The following is an 18,750-nucleotide window of genomic DNA, read 5'->3' on the forward strand; positions in this document are numbered from 1 at the left end:
AGCTGACTGTGCTAAAGGAGGATAGCCCAAGTGAACCCAGGACAGTGTCTTGTCAGTTCCTTCATGAAAGAAAAATGGAAGAGGAAAGGCCAATTTTTGTGAGAGTACCCATTTGAAGCAATGCTGCATTTATTATTTATGCAACACGTATGCACTGTTAGCACCTGTGCACCAGGTACTGTTCCACGCACCCTAGAGAGACTCTTCCCTCATCTCCACTCCTGTACAAATGCTTAATTAGCTGGCTACTACCTATATGAATGAGGGAAAAGAACCAGTGAAGAATATTAGAGAAGATTAGGCCCAATTACATTTAAATAAAAAGAACAGGAATTCTTTTGTTCTTTACTTTGGGTATGGTCATCTTGAACTAAAATTAAGTATTTAATAATTATTAGTCTAAACACATTTCCATTTTTCTAATCTCATTCTAACCTCCGTACAGAGTATTTTTGTGAATAGTTTTTGTGTCTCTGTAGTTGTAGCTTACTTACCATACCATCTTCTGCTTTTTCACTTCACATTAATGTCTTTAGGCTGTCCGTGCCTTTGTGACTCTCTAGTTTCTCTTCGTTTTGAGAGCTCTCTTTCATTCCCTGTGTGGCCATCAGCAGTGTAAAGCCTGCCTGTCAGGTGTTTATGCGTCTTCTGAAGATAGCAAGGGAAGACAGCCCTGGGGAAAAATACATCTCATTCCAGAGGGAGGGATGATGCCACATCTAATGGCTGCGGATCCCAAGTGCACGAGAGAGAGAGAGAGAGAGAGAGAGAGAGAGAGAGAGAGAGAGAGAGAAGTGTGCTTGGCTGCGCCATCACAGCAGAGGCAGCTGTGCAGAGGTTACATTTAGTTCTCTTCTGCCCTTTGATCGGCTTGTTTCCACCCCTCAGCACTCACAGTGCAGCCTGGCTATCTACCTTCTGCTAAACTGTTGCTTTTCTTTGTTTTGCATGAAATGTTAGCTTTTAAAATGCTTGTTCTTGAGTAGGAAAAAAAACAAACCAAAAAAACAAAACAAAACAAAAAAACAAGAGAATTGCAGATTTCTGAGATCTGCTTGTTTCTTGCCTCCTGGGGCTTAGCTCTTTTCCCATTTGCTATTGTTGAGCAGGAGTAGGCACCTGCCACAGATGTTGCCTCTTGAGGGAAATAGCAGGGAACAGGTCTATTCGAGCTTTTCCTGAGCTGCTCTGATCAGAGGACTTAGTGAAACACATTTACAAAATTACATCTAGAACAAATGGGAAAATGTGCTTTCCTTTAGAGCCACTCCTCTGAAATGAAACTAGCAGTTATGAGGAAATAGGCCTTGCAACTAAATGTTGACTAATGTGCTTTGTGCTGTAAAGCTGGGTCAGAAGGCCATATTCATACTGAGGAATTCGTAAGTGGACACGTTCCATTGCCTAATGCATCAGGCCTTTGAACTTGGATGTAAGCCATATTTTATAAGCCCGAGTAAGCTTATTTTATGTAAAATTCCCTTCTATTATTTTGCCACCATTCATTAAGTTATGATTTAACAGCCCAGGAATGCTTTGGGCTGTAATGTCTATGCTTGGGTAAGAATTTAATGGGGAACAACAGCCTCTCCCCAGAAATCATCATGTTTATGGCAGGTATAATGAAAAATCTTAAGTGGAAGGTAAATCTGATGAGGAATCTCAAAATGGGAGGCTCAAGCATTGAGCCCTATCCCTAAAGGAGACCTCCTGATAAAGTCCATCTTGAATACTTTGTTCAATTTCATCTTAGATTTACTAAAACTGGTACTCTGTAACAAGGGTGCTCAGACCCATAAGAATTTGTTTGAAACTATTTAAATCAAGGTGAAAAGTTCAACCAAGCAGAACTTCATATTTTTATTAGCTATGGGATTAGCATCGATTGAAGAACATGTGTAAAGGAATGGAGTGACTGCGTATCCAAGGACTCAGCCACCTTGACATGTTTATGACAGGCTTAATGATCCATTCAGTCACCAAACATTAATTGTCAGGTGACAGGCATTTGGTGACAGGAGGTTGTATTTTGCTGATAGACATGTCAGATTAAGTGTGTGGAGCAATCATACTCTGAGGCATTCGAGTGGCTCCCTCCCTACCCAAGGCCTTTCCTCTTCTAGAATATCAGCATCCCCGGAAACATCTCTCATAAGGACAGCAGGTGGCTGATGCCACCCACATTCTTCTTACATTATACCATCTTGTCTGAAATCCCGGCACCTTAATCACTGCTTATAAAACTCTGCAACTTAAAGAGCAGGTAATTACAAAACAATGAACCTTATGAGCGCCTGAAACACACGAGGATTATTTGTCTTCATGGCAGATAGTCTTGAGATCTGTGAGATCAACAACAAGATGGTGGCCAGTGTAGCTGCTACACCTAGTGTGAACACTCTGCTGAACAGTCTGGGTTGTAACCACAAATTAGAACCTTAAGAGAAGGCAAATCTGGGTTTGACACTACTGGGAAAAACAACCACGTTTTATTATGCAAGAACCAGTGGCACTCAAACTGAGAGGAAGGATTTGACAAGTTAAACTCCCTTCTGTAAGCACTTCAGTGTTGCAAATTTGCCTGAACTCCAAAGCTGCCTGCTTCTGATGTGAGCAGCCATTCCACACCTCTCACCGATTTTCACTGCCATTCACAGTTTGCTTTTTAATACGAGGATACAGAGGAAAAGATATTAACAAATGTTTTATTGGGTCCTGAATGGCATTGGTCATGGAAGAGGGGACTTATGGTTAGGAGTCACTGCTTAATATTAGATCATGATTAACAGAGTCATTGGTGTAGCTTTTTAAAAATATATATATTTATTTATTTTACTATGTTTATGACTATACTGTAGCTGTCTTCAGACACACCAGAAGAGGGGATCAGATCCCATTACAGATGGTTGTGAATTTATGACCTCTGGAAGAGCAGTCAGTGCTCTTAACCCCTGAGCCATATCTCCAGCCCACATCTTTTCTTTTTAGAGGAAGTGTGTGTGTGTGTGTGTGTGTGTAAGAGAGAGACAGACAGACACACAGAGAGATATGGTCATTTAATGCCTACAATTTCAGGATCTTTTCTTGCATTGAGCTGTTAGTTCCTGGTGATATTAGGAATCCAATGTCAGCCACTTTTGCAGGGTGAACTTTCTTACTCCTTTTGTTAGAATTTTCTTATATCTTCAGCACCAAGAGACTGATCGTTTACAAAATGAAAGAAAATATTTATTTTAAACAGATGAGTTAACATGTACAAGAAAACAGAAAAACAAACAAACAAACAAAACAAAAGGAGAGATTGCTCAGTGGTTAGGAGCATCACCGCTCTTGCAGAGGACCCCGATTCAATTCCACTGTCCACATGGTGATTCACAACTTTCTGCAGTCCCAGGGGATCCTACACCCTCTTCTGGTCTTATTGGGCACCAGGCACACACATGGAATTCATACCTAACATGAAGGCAAATCACTCAAACACATAAATCTTTTAAAATAGTATATCAAATTAGCATTTTTCCATCACCCAATCCCCAAAATGAACTCATATGGCCAATTTTGTTCCACTTGTACCCTAGTCTTCTGTCCTGCTTGGTTGAAATACTCTTGAGCAGACCCTAGATGGCTTAGCTTCACGTAAATATTTGTGAAAGATATTCCTATCAAGGTACAACTGTTACTTGGTTATCTTTTGCATTTCAACCATATAAAAATATATATGAAAGATTTTACATACGTCTATATGAAAGTTTTTGCTTTTGGGGAAGCAAATAATTTCCCTTGAAGAGAGAGCACATATCGTAGTTAAAACTACACTAAGTCATTTGTGAAGCTTGACTTGCAGATTTTGACTTAGCTTAATGAACTTGGGACCTCTAAAGTTTTTGTTTTAAACTTTTGGAAAGAAAGATATGGAGAGGGAATTTACTTTCTCTACCGGGCCGAAGCATGTTAAAACTTGTGTCTTTTCTTCCTGAGCGTACAAATTGGTAAGATTACCACCGTGGGCTTTGTGAACAGGCCAGGAAGGGTCGCGTTTCGGGTCACGCCTGCTCTCGGCGGGCGGTCCAGGCCGGCTGGCTCCCTTGTGACCGACTGCGGTGCTTGAGTCTTGCAGGCGACACTGGGCGTTCCCTTCCTTTCCGGCCTTGGACAGTTTTGTTTTGGATCTTACTTCCCAGTCAAGGAAAGGCTCCCTGTTGACCAAAGGTTTCCCAGTCTCCTTGGGGTGGCCAGCGGCCAAGTTTCCTTAGTCCCAGCCTGCCAGGACTTGGGTCTACTGGAGATCCTCGAAGGCCGGGACCCTGGACGCGAATGGGCGGAGCCCTGTTAGCTCCGCCCCGGGCCTGCGGGTCGCTCGACTCCCGCCAGCCCGGGAGGCTCCCGGAGACTAAGCTCTGTACTATTCCCAGCGAAGGCTCGGACCCGGACAGGCTGCGCGCACGCGCACTCGGGGCGCGACGTCCAAGGCGCTCGTTCCGCGGCGGCCGCTAGGTGGCGCATGCGCCCGGGAGGGCGCGGGCGGTCTCTGGGAAGAAGGCGGCGGCGGCGGCGGCTAGAGGCGGGGGCGCCGTGGGGGCCGTCCGTGTTTACACAGCGGCGGGCGGGTGCGGACGCGGAACCCGGCGCGGCGGCGACACGATGGTCATGGCGCATTTCGTGGAGAATTTCTGGGTGAGCGGAGGGTGTTGGGGACGCCGCAGGCTTCGGCTTCTCCCCGCGGCCTGCGTGCGCGGCGGGCGGCGGCTCCTCAGGCGGCCGAGCGAGAGTCCACGGCCCGGGGTTGCTTGGCCGAACTCCCGCGGGCCACGGCTCTCCGGCCACCGCGTCCTCCGGGCCGGCAACTGCGCGGGGCGCCCGAGCTGGCAGCGCGGCCCGGGAGCCGCGGCGGGGACTCTGGGGGCCCGCGGCGCCGGGCGGGGACAAAGCGCCGACGGGGCGTGCGCGGCGTCGGACGCGGGGAGCCGGGCACCCGGCCGGTCTGCTTCCCGCGGCGCAGGCCCGGAACCCCGCGCAGAGTCCGTGCACCCCCGGCCGGGCTCGGCACTTCCTCTCGGCCGCGCGGCTGGGCTAGTGGGGCTTCGTCCAGCACTTTGCCTCCAGGCCTGCTCACAAAGCCCGTGGAAGTTGGATTTCGTGGACCTTCCTCGTTTTCCCCGCACCCCTCTGGTCTACTCGCCGAGTGCTTTCGTGCGGTGACTGTTAGCCGATAATGGCAAGTACGCTTCAGCCATGAACGGGAAAGTTCCGTGTTTGCTTAGGTATCTTGGCCGAACTTGGTTTTTATAGCCCGACAGTTGCAAGTACTGAACTTTCATTTGGGTAAGGTGTAGAAGTGTTGAAAGGAGTCAGCTTTCAGTCACGCCAGCCACTGCTATCTGAGATTCTTAATTCAGTCTCAAGCATGGGCTTGCTCAATAATACAATCAGTTCATGGTTATTTGTTTTGAATGTTAACTCGTTTCCCACAAACATCTGTACGCCGTGGTGTTTTTAAAGAGCGGTTTGAGGTTCTCTTTCCATGTATATAGTGCGTGCATTTAAAGTGTATATTGTGAAGGGTTCCTCATTGTTTTGTGCAAACATCACCACAGTCAATTTTAGAACAATTTTATAACCTCAGAAAGAATCTCTTACAGGTTAGCAGTCATTCCCAGTTTGCCCCTTGTCTCAGCCCCTAGGCAACTGATCTCTCTGCTTCTACAGTTCTGTCTTCTCTGGACCTAGCATTTAAACGGGACCTTGATGACTGGCCTATTTCACTTACCATAATATTTTCAAAGGTGATCCAGGAGATAATATGTATTAGTATTTCATAACTTTTTATGATCAAACAATATTCCATTCCATTTTTTGCTTACCTCTTCATTGGTGATGGATATTTGGTACCCATCATAACTACTCTTATTATGAGTAATACTGCAATGAACACTTTTATTCATGTTTGTCAGAGCATGTGTTTTTATTTCTTTGGGGAATGGAATTTACTGGATCATGTGGTTAACTCTATATCTGCACATGGTTAGCCAAAGGGCCAAGAAGCAGTTGTATTACTAGTTCAGTCAACTGCTAGAGTGTTCCTCAGAGTGGTCACAGCATTGCAACCTGCTCTGTAGCGTCTCAGAGTATATACTCACTAACACTTGCTATCATTTGTTATTAAGAAGGTGGACATGAAGCATCTTGTGCTTTTGTTTTGCATTTTTCTGTGCCTTATGGTGTTGAACCTTTTTTTCTTTCCCATTTTAAGTATTTTCTTTGGAAAACTGTGTGGACTTGTCAGTTTTAAAACTTGATTATTTTTGTTGCTTTTCTTGTTATTGAATTCCTTTTATACTCTGGATAATCCTCCCCCCCCCCTACCCCCCCCAAAAAAAACCCCCAAAAAACCCAAAAAACTTTTTGCATGCACACTGTTTAAAAGAGTTTTCTGGCCTTCTGATTCTCCTGTCTCTGCCTACAGAATGCTGGGAATACAGCTGCATGCCATTTCTATTAGCCCTGGGTGCACCTTTTTTTTTTTTTTCTTTTCTTTTTGGACATAGGGTCTATTTACATAGCCCTGGCTGTCCTGGAACTCACTATGTAGACCAGGTTGGTTTTGAACTCAGATTGCCTGCTTCTGCCTCCCAGGCATACCATGCCAGACCTTTAGATATACCCACCTACCTGCCCGCCCTTCCTTCCTGCCTCCCTTCCTGCCTCCCTTCCTTCCTTCCTTTCCTTCCTTCCTTTCCTCATGGAATGTACAAACTTTATTTAATGAAAGTAACAGGTAAAGTAAAACAGGCACTTATATTAAGAAAAATAAAACTACAAGGAAATTTATTTTCAACAATTTAGAAGAACCTACTTGCAGTTGTATTTAACTGAACACTTGCTGATAAGAATACAGCTCATTCACAGGTATGGATGAAAGATCTGTACATTTTTCAAGTATTCACTGAATACTACCTTATGTACACATATACATTAAATTTGAAAGATTGGATGATACCAGCTGTACTCTTGTGTATGTATGTATGTTTTGGAAAAGGTGTCTAAAGAGAATATACAGTTTTGGCTCCCGAATCGTATGTTGAACCCATCCTAGACTCTGTTGGACACTAAGGCTCCTCCACTGCTGTTCAGACATCAGATGAGGTTCTGGTACTTGTTTAGAGAATTCTCTGTGTAACATGACTGCCAGAACTGTAGTACTTGCCTGAGCAGTAGATCTGCTTGTAGACCATCCTGCCAGAATGGAGGAGAAAACAGGATCAGGAAACCAGAGGAGCTCCATGACCACCTGATGGCTGTCGCTGACTACATGGTGTGGAGAGTAGGTCTCTGTCCAGAAGACTGCCTGCTTATTTTATTGACGACACCTTTTGAAGTCCAGCTCCCCACTCTTCTGCCACCTGTGCTTTTGTTATCCTAAGAGCCTTGTACTAACCTAATGTACTTCTGTTTTCTTAGAAGACTTCACAGTTTTAGTTCATCTACTTCCTTCTGTGATCTAGTTGAACATAATCCTGGGTGTCAAAGGAAAGGTACCACTTCCTTCTTTGCAAGTGCATGTCTTTGTGCCAGTCTCTTTTTTTAAAATAGGGTTTTCTTTCCTCACTGGGTTTTGGTGACACTTTTTTCAAATATCACTTGACCATGAATGAATGAATGAGTTTATTTTTGGATTTTCAATTTTTAAATCATTGTCTTCTTTTATGTCAGCAGCTACTATACTATTTAATACAGGTTTGTATAATATGATTCAGGAAGCAGGAAATATACAAGTCCTACATGTTTTTGGTTTTTTTAAAAAGAGATTTTGTTTATTCTGGGGGTCCTTTTTATTTTAATACACTTTAGACTTAAGTGGAAACTTAGAACACTGTTATAAAGATTGCCTAGGGATTGATGTTCTTAGGCCAGGTGCAGATAGCTCAGCTGCTTAAGACTTTTGTCTGGAAGCCTGATCCCTAGGACTTGTGTAGTAGGAGAAAGACTCCTACAATTGCCCTATTAACCTTGGCTGATAGACAGCCCCCACATATCTCAAATAAACACATTACAAAAGAAAAGGTTTTTTTTTTTTAATATTTTGGACATGTTAATATTTTTAAGTTTATTAACAATTTGAAATTGTTTTTTTTTTCCTGTCTCAGAATTGTTCTGTCAGTTGAACATTAAGTATAGCCTTGCTTTTGCCTATTTCAGAATATACGTTTCTGCTGGGCAGTGGTGGTGCACACCTTTAATCCCAGCACTTGGGAGGCAGAGGCAGGCGGATTTCTGAGTTCGAGGCCAGCCTGGTCTACAGAGTGCGTTCCAGGACAGCCAGGGCTACAGAGAAACCCTGTCTCGAAAAACCAAAAAAAAAAAAAAAAAAAAAGAATATACGTTTCTGGATATTTTTCATGCCTCTTGTTGGACCGAATTAATAGAGGAACAAGAATAATTTGACTATCTGAAATCTTAATTTATGTTTCAGTCTTTGCCTTCATTTCCACTACTAGGAACAAATAGGAAAATAGATTAAACATAAGGTGAATTTTATTTCCCAGTCTGGAATTGGGGCTCTAAATTAGACCATGAAAGGCTCTCTCTCAGAGGAGGCAGAAAGGAGCAGGAGAGCCTTGGAACTATGATGAAGCAAGCAGCTTACAAGGCTCTCGTGGTTTCTGCCTTAAACATCTTACACTTTTACATAGGTCAGGGTCGTTTATGAAGTAATTCTGTAGAGTAGAGAATTGAATATTTATTCCTACCAGTATTTACAGTGGTAAGAAAATAAAACTTGTCAAAGTTGAAAACATTGTATGTGGTAAATAGATACACATGTACATACACACACATTTTGTTAGTTCAAAAAAAAAAAAAACTGGTCAAGGTGAGGTAATGGAAAACGTTGAAGTTTAAGTCTCTAACCAAACAACCTATGAATGGTGTTCTCCTTAATTTTTATAAAGACAGACTTTTTTATTGTGGCATTTTGATAGAGGAAAGCTTGAATCATTGAAACACATTTGAAGCTCTTTTGAAAGCAGCACATCCTCCCTTTTTCTTTATAGTTTTTCCTAAGTGAAACTGCTAAATTAAAAATTTCTTAATACTGTACTTTAAAGAAAAAAACATGTTCAAGACTTCCTACATAACAGATGTTTTGTTACTGATAAGTCTGTTGCCCTAAAGCTTAGTGCTATTGATAATCAAGCTGAAATATTTTTTCCTGTTAATCCACACCATTACTCTTAATATGTAAAAACAAATGTTAGCTCTTTAACAGATTACATAACTTTAAAAAGGGTATTGTCCATGATTTTATTGTCTTTTATGCTGAATCTTGCTTAGAGAGCTAAGTACTAGTTTATAATGCTGAGATTATCTGTAAGAACACTGCACTGTAATAATTAAAATGACTTTATGTATACCTAGATTGCTCATCAGTAAAAACATAAAAAGTAATTTCATAGGTAATGATTAAAAGGAAAATAAGCATGACAGACGTGTATTCAGTACTTTACTAATATTATTTTATGTAGTAAACCTAACCCGTATAACATACCACATATTCCGTAGTGTATGCCGCATTATGATAAGCTGAAGTTTTGAGTTAGGTAACTTTCTCCAGAGGGTGTCTCTGTCAACACGTCAAAAATTAACAAACACATGACTAGGTATTTTGATCCTGATGCCTTTCTTTTTTAATCTTACCGGTTAGCCTGTAAATCATTTCATTTCATTTTCTGTTTCATTGATGTCATCGCTTAGTCTTAAATTAAGTTGAAGCACTTGGTTATCCAGTTTGGTCTATAGTTAATATGGGTAAATCTGGGAGGATTAAAATGCTTTTAGAAACTCTTGTTCTGTCAATAGGACTTTGGAGTGTAAAACATTTTTGTTTGTCAGTTTTAAATCTGATATTTTAGATGAGAGCTTAATAATACATTTTTTTTTTTAATTCAGGTGAAAAATTTAAAACTGTATCTTTAGAAAAGCATTTGATGTGACCAGGAAAACAAAATAGAAGATTATCTTTTATTAGTTTAAAGTTCTAAATAGGGCTGGAGAGATGGCTCAGACGTCTGCTCTTCCAGATGTCCTGAGTTCAGTTCCCAGCAGCCACACACATGGCAGCTCACAACCATCTGTAATGGGATCTGATGCCCTCTTCTGATGTGTCTGAGACAGCTATGGCATACTCATGTACATTAAATAAATAATAATAAAAAAGTTATAAACATTGTAATTTGATATTCTTGCTTAGAATATGATCCCATCAGATGGTATATTAAATTTAAATATGTGATACATATGTGAAAATATATGTAGGAATATATACTATATGCTAACAGACTTGCAAATTGTTTTATATCTATTGATACTCCAAGGGTACAAAAAAATATTTTGTAGACTAAAATATAAAATCTCCCTTTTAGTTTGTCTGGCTGTCTAGATCTCCCTAAAGGCAGTTACTTACTTCTTTTTAATCTGAAAGAACTTGTATATATACAAGCATAAGCATTCACAAAGTGAAATGTATTAGGGTATAACTGTAAAAGTAGTTAGCCATACCCAAGTTGCAACAAACAGAATAACCAGCTATAGATTCAGTTTAGTTTGATTAAGTCAGCTTCTGATTCTATTAAGTCATGTGATGAGTAGACCTTCTAAAAGTGTAAGGGTTTTTTGTTGTTGTTGTTGTTGTTGTTTTAACATTTTTGTTTTTTGTGTTTTTGAGACAGTATTTCTCTATTTAGGCCTGGCTGACCTGGAACTTGCTCTGTAGACCAGATTGACTCTGAACTCAGAGATCTACCTGCCTCTGCCTCCCAAGGGCTAGGAGTAAAGGCATGAGATCCTCAGACTTGGGTTTTTGAGGTTTTGTATTTCAGTATTGTTATCTATTTAAAGCTTTACAACTTAGTTATAAACTGGTGGTTAGTTTTATCAAACAGGTGTAGTTTCTGTGTTTCTGTCCAGTGATGACATCTCTTGGAAGATTTAGATCCTTTGCTTTTTGTCTATTGCTTCTATTTTTATTTATATTTATTTATTTTTTATTTTCAAGGCAGTTTCTCTGTGTAGCCTTGGCTCTCCTGGAACTTGCTTTGTAGACCAGGCTGGCTTTGAACACAGAGATCCATCTGTCTCTGCTTCCCCAGTATTGGCATTAAAGTTGTGTGCCACCACTGCCCAGCTTGTCTGTTGATTCTAAATCTACATGATGATATTATTTTGTTTGATAATGGTTAGCTAAAATAATCTTTTTTCTTTTGTTTTTTTGAGACTAAAATAATATTCTTATTTTGACTGGAAAAATGGCTTGAAAAACGGTGTAAGTTAAAAAGAAAAACCCACAAAAATTTAAAGTTAAATAATACATTCTTAAATATGAAAACCTGCTGAAGCCCAATGAAATATTGGACTGAAAATAATTTTATATTTTTCTTCATAGATAAAAATGGATGTTCAAAATATAAAAGATAATGTTTATATTACTACAAATAACATTTTTATTTGTTGTATGTGTGATGAAGTACTTGATGTTTACAAGCTAAGAGTTTATTAGAAATTACTTCAGCTTGATTTGAAGTTCCTGTTTCCTGTTTTTTTGGTAAGCTGTTGAAAACTTAGATTTCCGATCCTGTGGTACTTGCTTATACTATTGCTTTTATATCCAACACGTACATTTCATTCCTCATTTTATTTTCATTCAAGAAAATTAAAAACTTAAGTCATAAATATGGGAATTGTTAAACTTAGTTTATTGGTCTTCATTTTGCAGATTAAATGAACATTTTTGGTATTTCCCTTGTGATGATTTGATAATCTAAAAGTTATAGGGTTAAATAGTACAAAGACTTTAAAGAATTCTGTATTTGTATGATTCCCTTATTTAAAAAAAACTTTAAGGAAATAAGAATTTTGGAGCTGGGGAGATAGCTCAGCAGTTAAGAGCACTGCCTATTCTTTTTGAGGACCGAGATTTAATTCCTAGCACCTACATGGCAGCTCTTAACTCTGTAACTCCCGTTTCAGGGGATTTGACATCCTCACACAGACATACATGTAGACAAAACACCAGTGGACATAAAATAAAAATACAACATTTTTTTCAAGTTTATTGAAAATTTGAATAGGAATTACAAAATATTTTCTGATGTTCAAAGTTTATGTTGTTAATAATATGCTGTCTTGACTCATAAGTCAGGATTTAGTCTCCTTCCCTCCCTCCCTTCCTCCCTCCCTCCCTCCCTCCCTCCCTTCCTTCCTTCCTTCCTTCCTTCCCTTCTTCTTTCTTTCTTTTCTTCCATCCATCCGTCCATCCATCCATGCATGAATGAGAAGGTCTCATTGTAGTCCTGGCTATTCTAGTGTGTAGAGTAGGCTGTCCTTGAACTCACAGAGCTCTATCCATCTCCCTTTACCTTCCAGCTGGGACTAAAGGTGTACATCATCATGTGGAGCTAGGATGTCGTTACTCTAAAGCAAAAACATAGTTAAATAATCCAGAATCTCTTGATAAGTATAATGGGGTTTTATAATGTATTTTAAAAGGTCCATGTTGTGTTTCCTAAATTATGGTGTATGTTTCTTAAAGTTTCAGATTAATCTCATTGATTATACACTTTTGCATGTTTATAGAATGAATATGTATAGTAAACTATAAATGTTATTAAAGGTATGGAATTGCTTCGAAAGTATGTAATCCTTTAACAGTTCTAGCTTAAAGAAAAATAGCGCCAGGCAGTGGTGGCGCACGCCTTTAATCCCAGCACTTGGGAGGCAGAGGCAGGCGGATTTCTGAGTTTGAGGCCAGCCTGGTCTACAGAGTGAGTTCCAAGACAGCCAGGGCTACACAGAGAAACCCTGTCTGGAAAAAACAAAAAAACAACAAAAAAAAAGAAAAATAGCTTATCAGAACATAAGAATTATATAACAGTTAATGAAAGATTATTGCATTTTCACAATTTTAATGTCTGTTTTTGTTTATCTTTTGAATTTCAGGGGGAAAAAAATAATGGCTTTGATGTTCTATACCATAATATGAAACATGGACAGATATCAACTAAAGAACTAGCAGATTTTGTAAGAGAAAGGTACGTGTTTTTATAAGTGGTTTAGGAACTTACCAATTTAAATTTAAAAATATAAATATTGCAAAAATTTTAGTTGGATTTAAATAATCAAGGTTCACTTTTTAAAAATGTAATGTATTTTAAAGCAGTGTTTTACAAACTTTTATCATCTCTACAGTGAGCACTGATAAAATGGTTCACAGTGGCTTTGTTGAAGCCCTGGTTTCCAAATTACTGCTTTAAAATATCTATACATTTTGAATTGAATGTATTAGCAAATAATGTAATGAAACAAGAATTTGAGAAGATGAAACATTTGCTATTTCCTCAGACTGGGTTTCTTGGTGTAGCCCTGGCTGTCCTGGAACTTATTCTGTAGACCAGGCTGGTCTCAAACTCAGAGATCTTCCTGCTCCTGCCTCCTGAGACCTGGGATTAAGGGTGTGTACCACTACCACCCAGTACACTGCCATTTTTTAATCAAATATGCTAAAATAATTTGAAAAGACTCTCCCAAACTCAGTTTAGTTGTGCATTATAATTTTTATTGAAAAAGTCTTATAGTTTTGAATGCTATAAATTTTATAAAATGTGATTTTCTTTAAACTTTTAGAATATAATAGTCAATTTAGAAATTACTAGAAGTTAATATAATTTGACAGTGACAAATTATTAGTTGGATTCTTTAACCCCCCCATTCTTTTTTTTTTTTTTTTTTTTTTTGTGACTAGGTCTTACTATGTAGGTCTGGCTAGTCCAGAGCTCAGTATGCAGACCAGGCTGGCCTGGAATTCAGTTCTGCCTTCTCAGCCTCCTCAGTGCTAGAATTTAAGGCCTGTGCCACTGTGGCCCCCCCCGCCCCCCACTCCCACCCCAATACCAAAGTCTGATTTAACTCAGGCTGGCCTTCAATTCTCTATACAGCTAGAGATGATCTTGATCTTTCTGTTTCAGCCATCTCAGTGCTGGGACTACAGGCATTTGGTACCACATCTGCTCATTTATGCTGCTTCTTGAGCTGTTTTGTGACTAACTTACTTCATTGTTTGTTTGTTGCTGTTGTTTTGTTGTATGAACACATTAAAAAATATTATAGGGACTTCTGGCCTTTAAATATGTCCTATTTGTTCATATTTTCTTTGAATAACATAGCTGTCTCATCATGATTGCTTAGTACCAAGTATTTGCTTGCATTCTGAAGATATAGTTGCAAATATATATATCTTCTTTCATGGATCTTATAGGAAGGTAGATGATATACGTGATATACAGGAATTGGGATATAAATGATTTTACATGGGACTAGTTCTTCTGGCTTCCACCTTTCACCTGGAGAGGGAATCTCAGGTACTTGGAGCCCTGGGTAAAGACTTCCTGGCTTCTGCATCAGCATCAGCAGGGATAAAGGAAGGAAGGAAGGAAGGAAGGAAGGAAGGAAGGAAGGAAGGAAGGAAGGCAGGAAGGCAGGCAGGCAGGCACAACATCTCTGACATCTGAATTTCCTCTTACCCAACACATTCTTCACTACTGTCACTCTCTGCCTTGAGGTCTCTATTTATGTTAGTCACAGGGAGTCTAGTAATTGTGGGGTGATTTCTTTTTCTTCTGTTGTTGTTGGTTTTTTTTTTTTTTTTTTTTTGGAGACAGAGTTTCTCTGTGTAGGCCTAGCTGTCCTGGAATTTGCTTTGTAGACCAGGCTAGATTCAGAATCACAGAAATCCACCTGCCTCTAACTTCCACATGCTGGAATTAAAGGTGTTTAATCCCACAGTTCTTACTAGGCTGGAAGTGCTCAATGATGGGTATTTTATTTATTTTATTTAGTGTCCTCTGGTTCCCATCTTTATTAGATCATTTGACATTGAATAAGCCCTCAGTAAAGGATGAATCTGCAATTTAATCATCTTGATTCTGTTTTTATTTTTTGCCTGAATGTCAACATTTGCTCTTTTTGTTTTTAAATTTTATTTATTTATTTTTTTTAAAAATCAAATTGTAATTTTTACTTATTCACACAGGGGTTATAAATACAAAAAGGCAAGTCATGGGGAAGGGAATGGCACTGGAGCATGGGTATTCAGGGGGAGTACAGATATCTTTCAGAACAGGGTATCGGCTGGGTGAAGGTTCAGGGGACAGGTCACTATGACTCTGCCTATGATTCACTTGTCCTTATCTAAGTTGGTATTATCTTCCAAGGCTACCTATTTACAAGATCTATGACTACTCAGGCTTGTAAATTTCCACAAAAGCTGCCTGATTACAATAGCTTATAGCCATCCGTTTCAATGTTTTTCCACAGAGACCCAAGACTTGGTGTTAGTATACATGTATGACAGGCCTGTTGCTGATTTTAGGCCTATGGCTGGTTTTAGGCCTTCAGTGTGTAAGCAGGGCTGCCCCTGACATCTCCTCCCTTCTCTAAGTATAGAAGGGCTGTGGCGATTCTAATCTTTCGAAGGCGGGGACAGAGGCCTGACCCCCAGTATTTGAAAGGGACTTTGTAATGGCTCCGGTCCCCCTGTCGTTGTCCAGTGAGGCATGAGGGTCATACCCGTCCCGATGTCTTTTTCCTGGAGAGGGGATACTTTTGACATCAACCACTATGCAGTCAGGCTTGTCCCTCAGGGAACCTAGAGAGATATTTTTAACTTTTACTTATATTCCCTTGCAGATTAGCCTCGAAGCCTAAACAAGAATTCACCAGTCAGAGGGGGTTCTGGGTGGCCCCTCTCTGCTTGGTCTAGGGGCGAAGTCCCCTCTTTTAGGTTGGGTGGAGATGAGTTTTGGGAACACCCTAGATAGAGTAACAACCTCATCTTGAGTCTCGTGGTCCTCCATAGCTAACTTATGATAATGTATCTGAATAGGTTTTGCTACCAAATTATTTATCTGTTGTTTCACAAAGTTAGTCAGCCTTTTTAAGGCCCAGGGACCAAAAGAAGTAAGCAAAAATAACCCAATTAATGGTCCCAAGATGAGAGGAGGTAGGGTTGACAACCATGGAGAGGTTGAAAGCCAATTCTTGTACCAGCTCTCATCTTTCTTTTTCTCTCTCTGTCTTTTCTCAGGGCCTTCTCTGACCTTTTTCATGCTCTTTTTAACCATCCCTGTCTTGTCTATGTAAAGGCAACATTCTTCTTTTAAGGGCTGTAGACAGTCAAGAGTTGTACACAGTCTTTTCTATTGTAAAAGAGTAAATCAAGTCCAGTAAAGTCCTTTGCAATTTTTGGAGGTCGCTTCAGACAGCGAAACGAGGGATTTTTTCAGATTAGTGATGTCAGCCTCTAGCTGTTTGATGTTCTTGTCAATGGCCCATCGAAGGTCTGAGTAGTATAAGTTCGGAGGCCAGTATCTGGATTAGAACTTCTAACAGCAGACATCACGGGTGATTCATTTTTACCTGAGATACTGCCCAGGTTAGAGCTCCTGGGAGGCTCTCTTCCTCTGGATTTAGTGGGGTTGGGTACAGAGCTGCCACCTGGGATCTTCCTCCACATTTGCTCTTAACTGGCTTTTCTTCATTGATTCTTGTTCTAGAACTCATTCTCTGTGTTATAGTTAGAGGGTTTTTTTTGTTTGTTTTTATTTTTATATTTGAGATACAGAACAGGCTTGTTGGTTTCTTGTTTAAATTATTTCATAGGTTTTTCCCTTTCTGTTAAGATAAACTTGCGTTGTCTTAGCTCCCACCCAGTTCCTTCTTAATTCCATCCTCAGCTACCAGTCGTGAGCAGGCTTCCTCCATTGTACGCATTGTATTTGCTTGTTCTTTCTACACTCATTAATGCTTTGTTTTTCAGAATTTTTCAGTGTACTCACCCTGCCCTTCCTGGTCTCTCTGACTAGGGTTAAAAGATCTTGTAGGGTTGTAACATCTTTTAATTCCTTATTTGTGTTTGTTTCTGTGGTTTTGTCATACTTATGAGACAATGTCCTGTTGTACCTCAGTACTTAGCAGTGTGTTATTGTCTGATAGGAGTGCTATTTTACTGTCTGTCTTCACTGAGTAAAGTTCACAGTAGCACTGTCCGTTGGTTTGTTGTGTCATCTTTTTTTTTTTTTCCTTTTTTCCTGGTCTACCTTCTGTACTTATTCTCCAGTAGAGCTATAATTTGTCAATCTCAGTATCATCTTAGTTTGTTTTCCTGGTTTTTTTTCTTTGTTGTCTGCTTTTGAGCCTTTTTGAAAGTCTGTTTTCTTCCATTGGTTTAGAAGTAATGCCTGCACTATACTGTTCAGTTTGTGATCATCGTAGGCCTTACAAGTTCCTTGTCCTATTAATATTGACTATAGCTTGTTACTTTTACTGTTTTGTGAAGATGTGCAGACCTCAGAACATCACTTCCTCCTGTTGTTTGGATGTCAGAGGACAACTGGCAGGACTGGCTGTCCTACATCTTGTGTGTCTGAGAGATCACACACAGGTTATTAGCCTTGGTGGCAAGGCCATTACTCAGTAAGCCATCTTATCAGCCCCTTTCTTTAAAAAACCTTTTTTTCCTTGACTCCAGGTCTTGCCATATCAAGTCTGTCCTGGTCCTCACTGTGACTAGGCTGGCTTAGAGCTCACGCGATTCTTCTTCCCATGTATTAGGAGTGCAGACATTTACTACCACACCTGCCCAGTTTTTCACTTTTCAAAAACTTCACTATGGAGGTATACAATTATCATTTTTGTTTTGTCTTTTTCTTACTATTTTAAAAATTATTTAATGTTTATGGGTGTTTTGTCTGTGTGTACATCTGTATCACATGCATACTGGTACCTGAGGAGGCTCTAGAAGAGGGCATTGCATCCCCTGGCATTGTAATTACAGATAGCTGGCTGTAAGCTATCTGGGTGTTGGGAATCAAACCTGGGTCCTAGAAGGGGAGCCATTTATTTATTTATTTATTTATTTATTTATTTATTTATTTATTTATTCCTTTCTCATATATTATATCTGAATCTCAGTTTCTCCTCCCTTTACACCTCCCAGTCCCTCCCCCCAAGCTCCTCTCTTCCCCAGATCCACTCCTTCTCTGTTTCCCTTCAGAAAAGAGCAATCCTCCTAGAATATCAACTGAAAAAGGCAGAACAAGTTACAATAAGACTAGGCACAAACCCTCATATCAAGGCTGGATGAGACAACCCAGTAGGAGGAAAAGGATCCCAAGAGCAGACAAAAGAGTCAGAGGCAATCCCTCACTCCCACTGTTAGGAGTCGCACAAGAACACTAAGCTATACAGCCACACAAGACATTCAGAGGGCCTAGCTCAGACCCACACTGACTGTCATTTCAGTCTTTGTGAGCCCTGCTTAGTTGATTCTGTGGGCTTAACACAGCTCACAGGGTCCTCAACCTTTCTGCTCTGGCTCCTACAATCCTATCTCCCCTCTTCCATGAGGTTCCCCAAGTTCTGCCTAATATCTGCAGCCAGTGCTCTTAACTAGGGAAGTGCCTCTCTTTTCCTTTACCTTTTCTGGTTGGTTTTTGAAGTTTTTTCAGACATGATCTTAACTATGTGGCTCTGGCTGTTCTGGAACTCAGTATATGGACCAGGTTGGCCTCTGTCACAAATATCTGCCTGCCTCTGCATTCCCAGACTGGAATTAAAGGTGGTTTGCCTCCATGCCTGACTTTCATTTAACTTTTTCTTAATGGATTTTTCAAAAAGACTTATTTATCTTATGTATATGAGTGC

At 40.1% G+C, this 18,750-nt stretch overlaps 1 protein-coding gene across 1 annotated transcript in view; it reads left to right on the top strand.

Annotated features, from left to right (window-relative positions):
• The first annotated feature begins 4,329 nt into the window (after nucleotides 1-4,329).
• Nucleotides 4,330-18,750, top strand: part of Fcho2 (FCH domain only 2) — a 97,042-nt gene continuing 82,621 nt past the window's right edge. Inside the window, exons 1-2 of the mRNA XM_028790189.1 lie at nucleotides 4,330-4,674; nucleotides 12,991-13,082. Of these exons, the coding sequence (XP_028646022.1) occupies nucleotides 4,642-4,674; nucleotides 12,991-13,082 (125 nt within the window). The 5' untranslated portion in view covers nucleotides 4,330-4,641. The remainder of the gene's footprint in view (nucleotides 4,675-12,990; nucleotides 13,083-18,750) is intronic.

The sequence above is a fragment of the Grammomys surdaster genome, unplaced genomic scaffold (assembly GCF_004785775.1).
Source record: "Grammomys surdaster isolate TR1022 unplaced genomic scaffold, NIH_TR_1.0 125876, whole genome shotgun sequence".
Lineage (NCBI taxonomy): Eukaryota > Metazoa > Chordata > Mammalia > Rodentia > Muridae > Grammomys > Grammomys surdaster.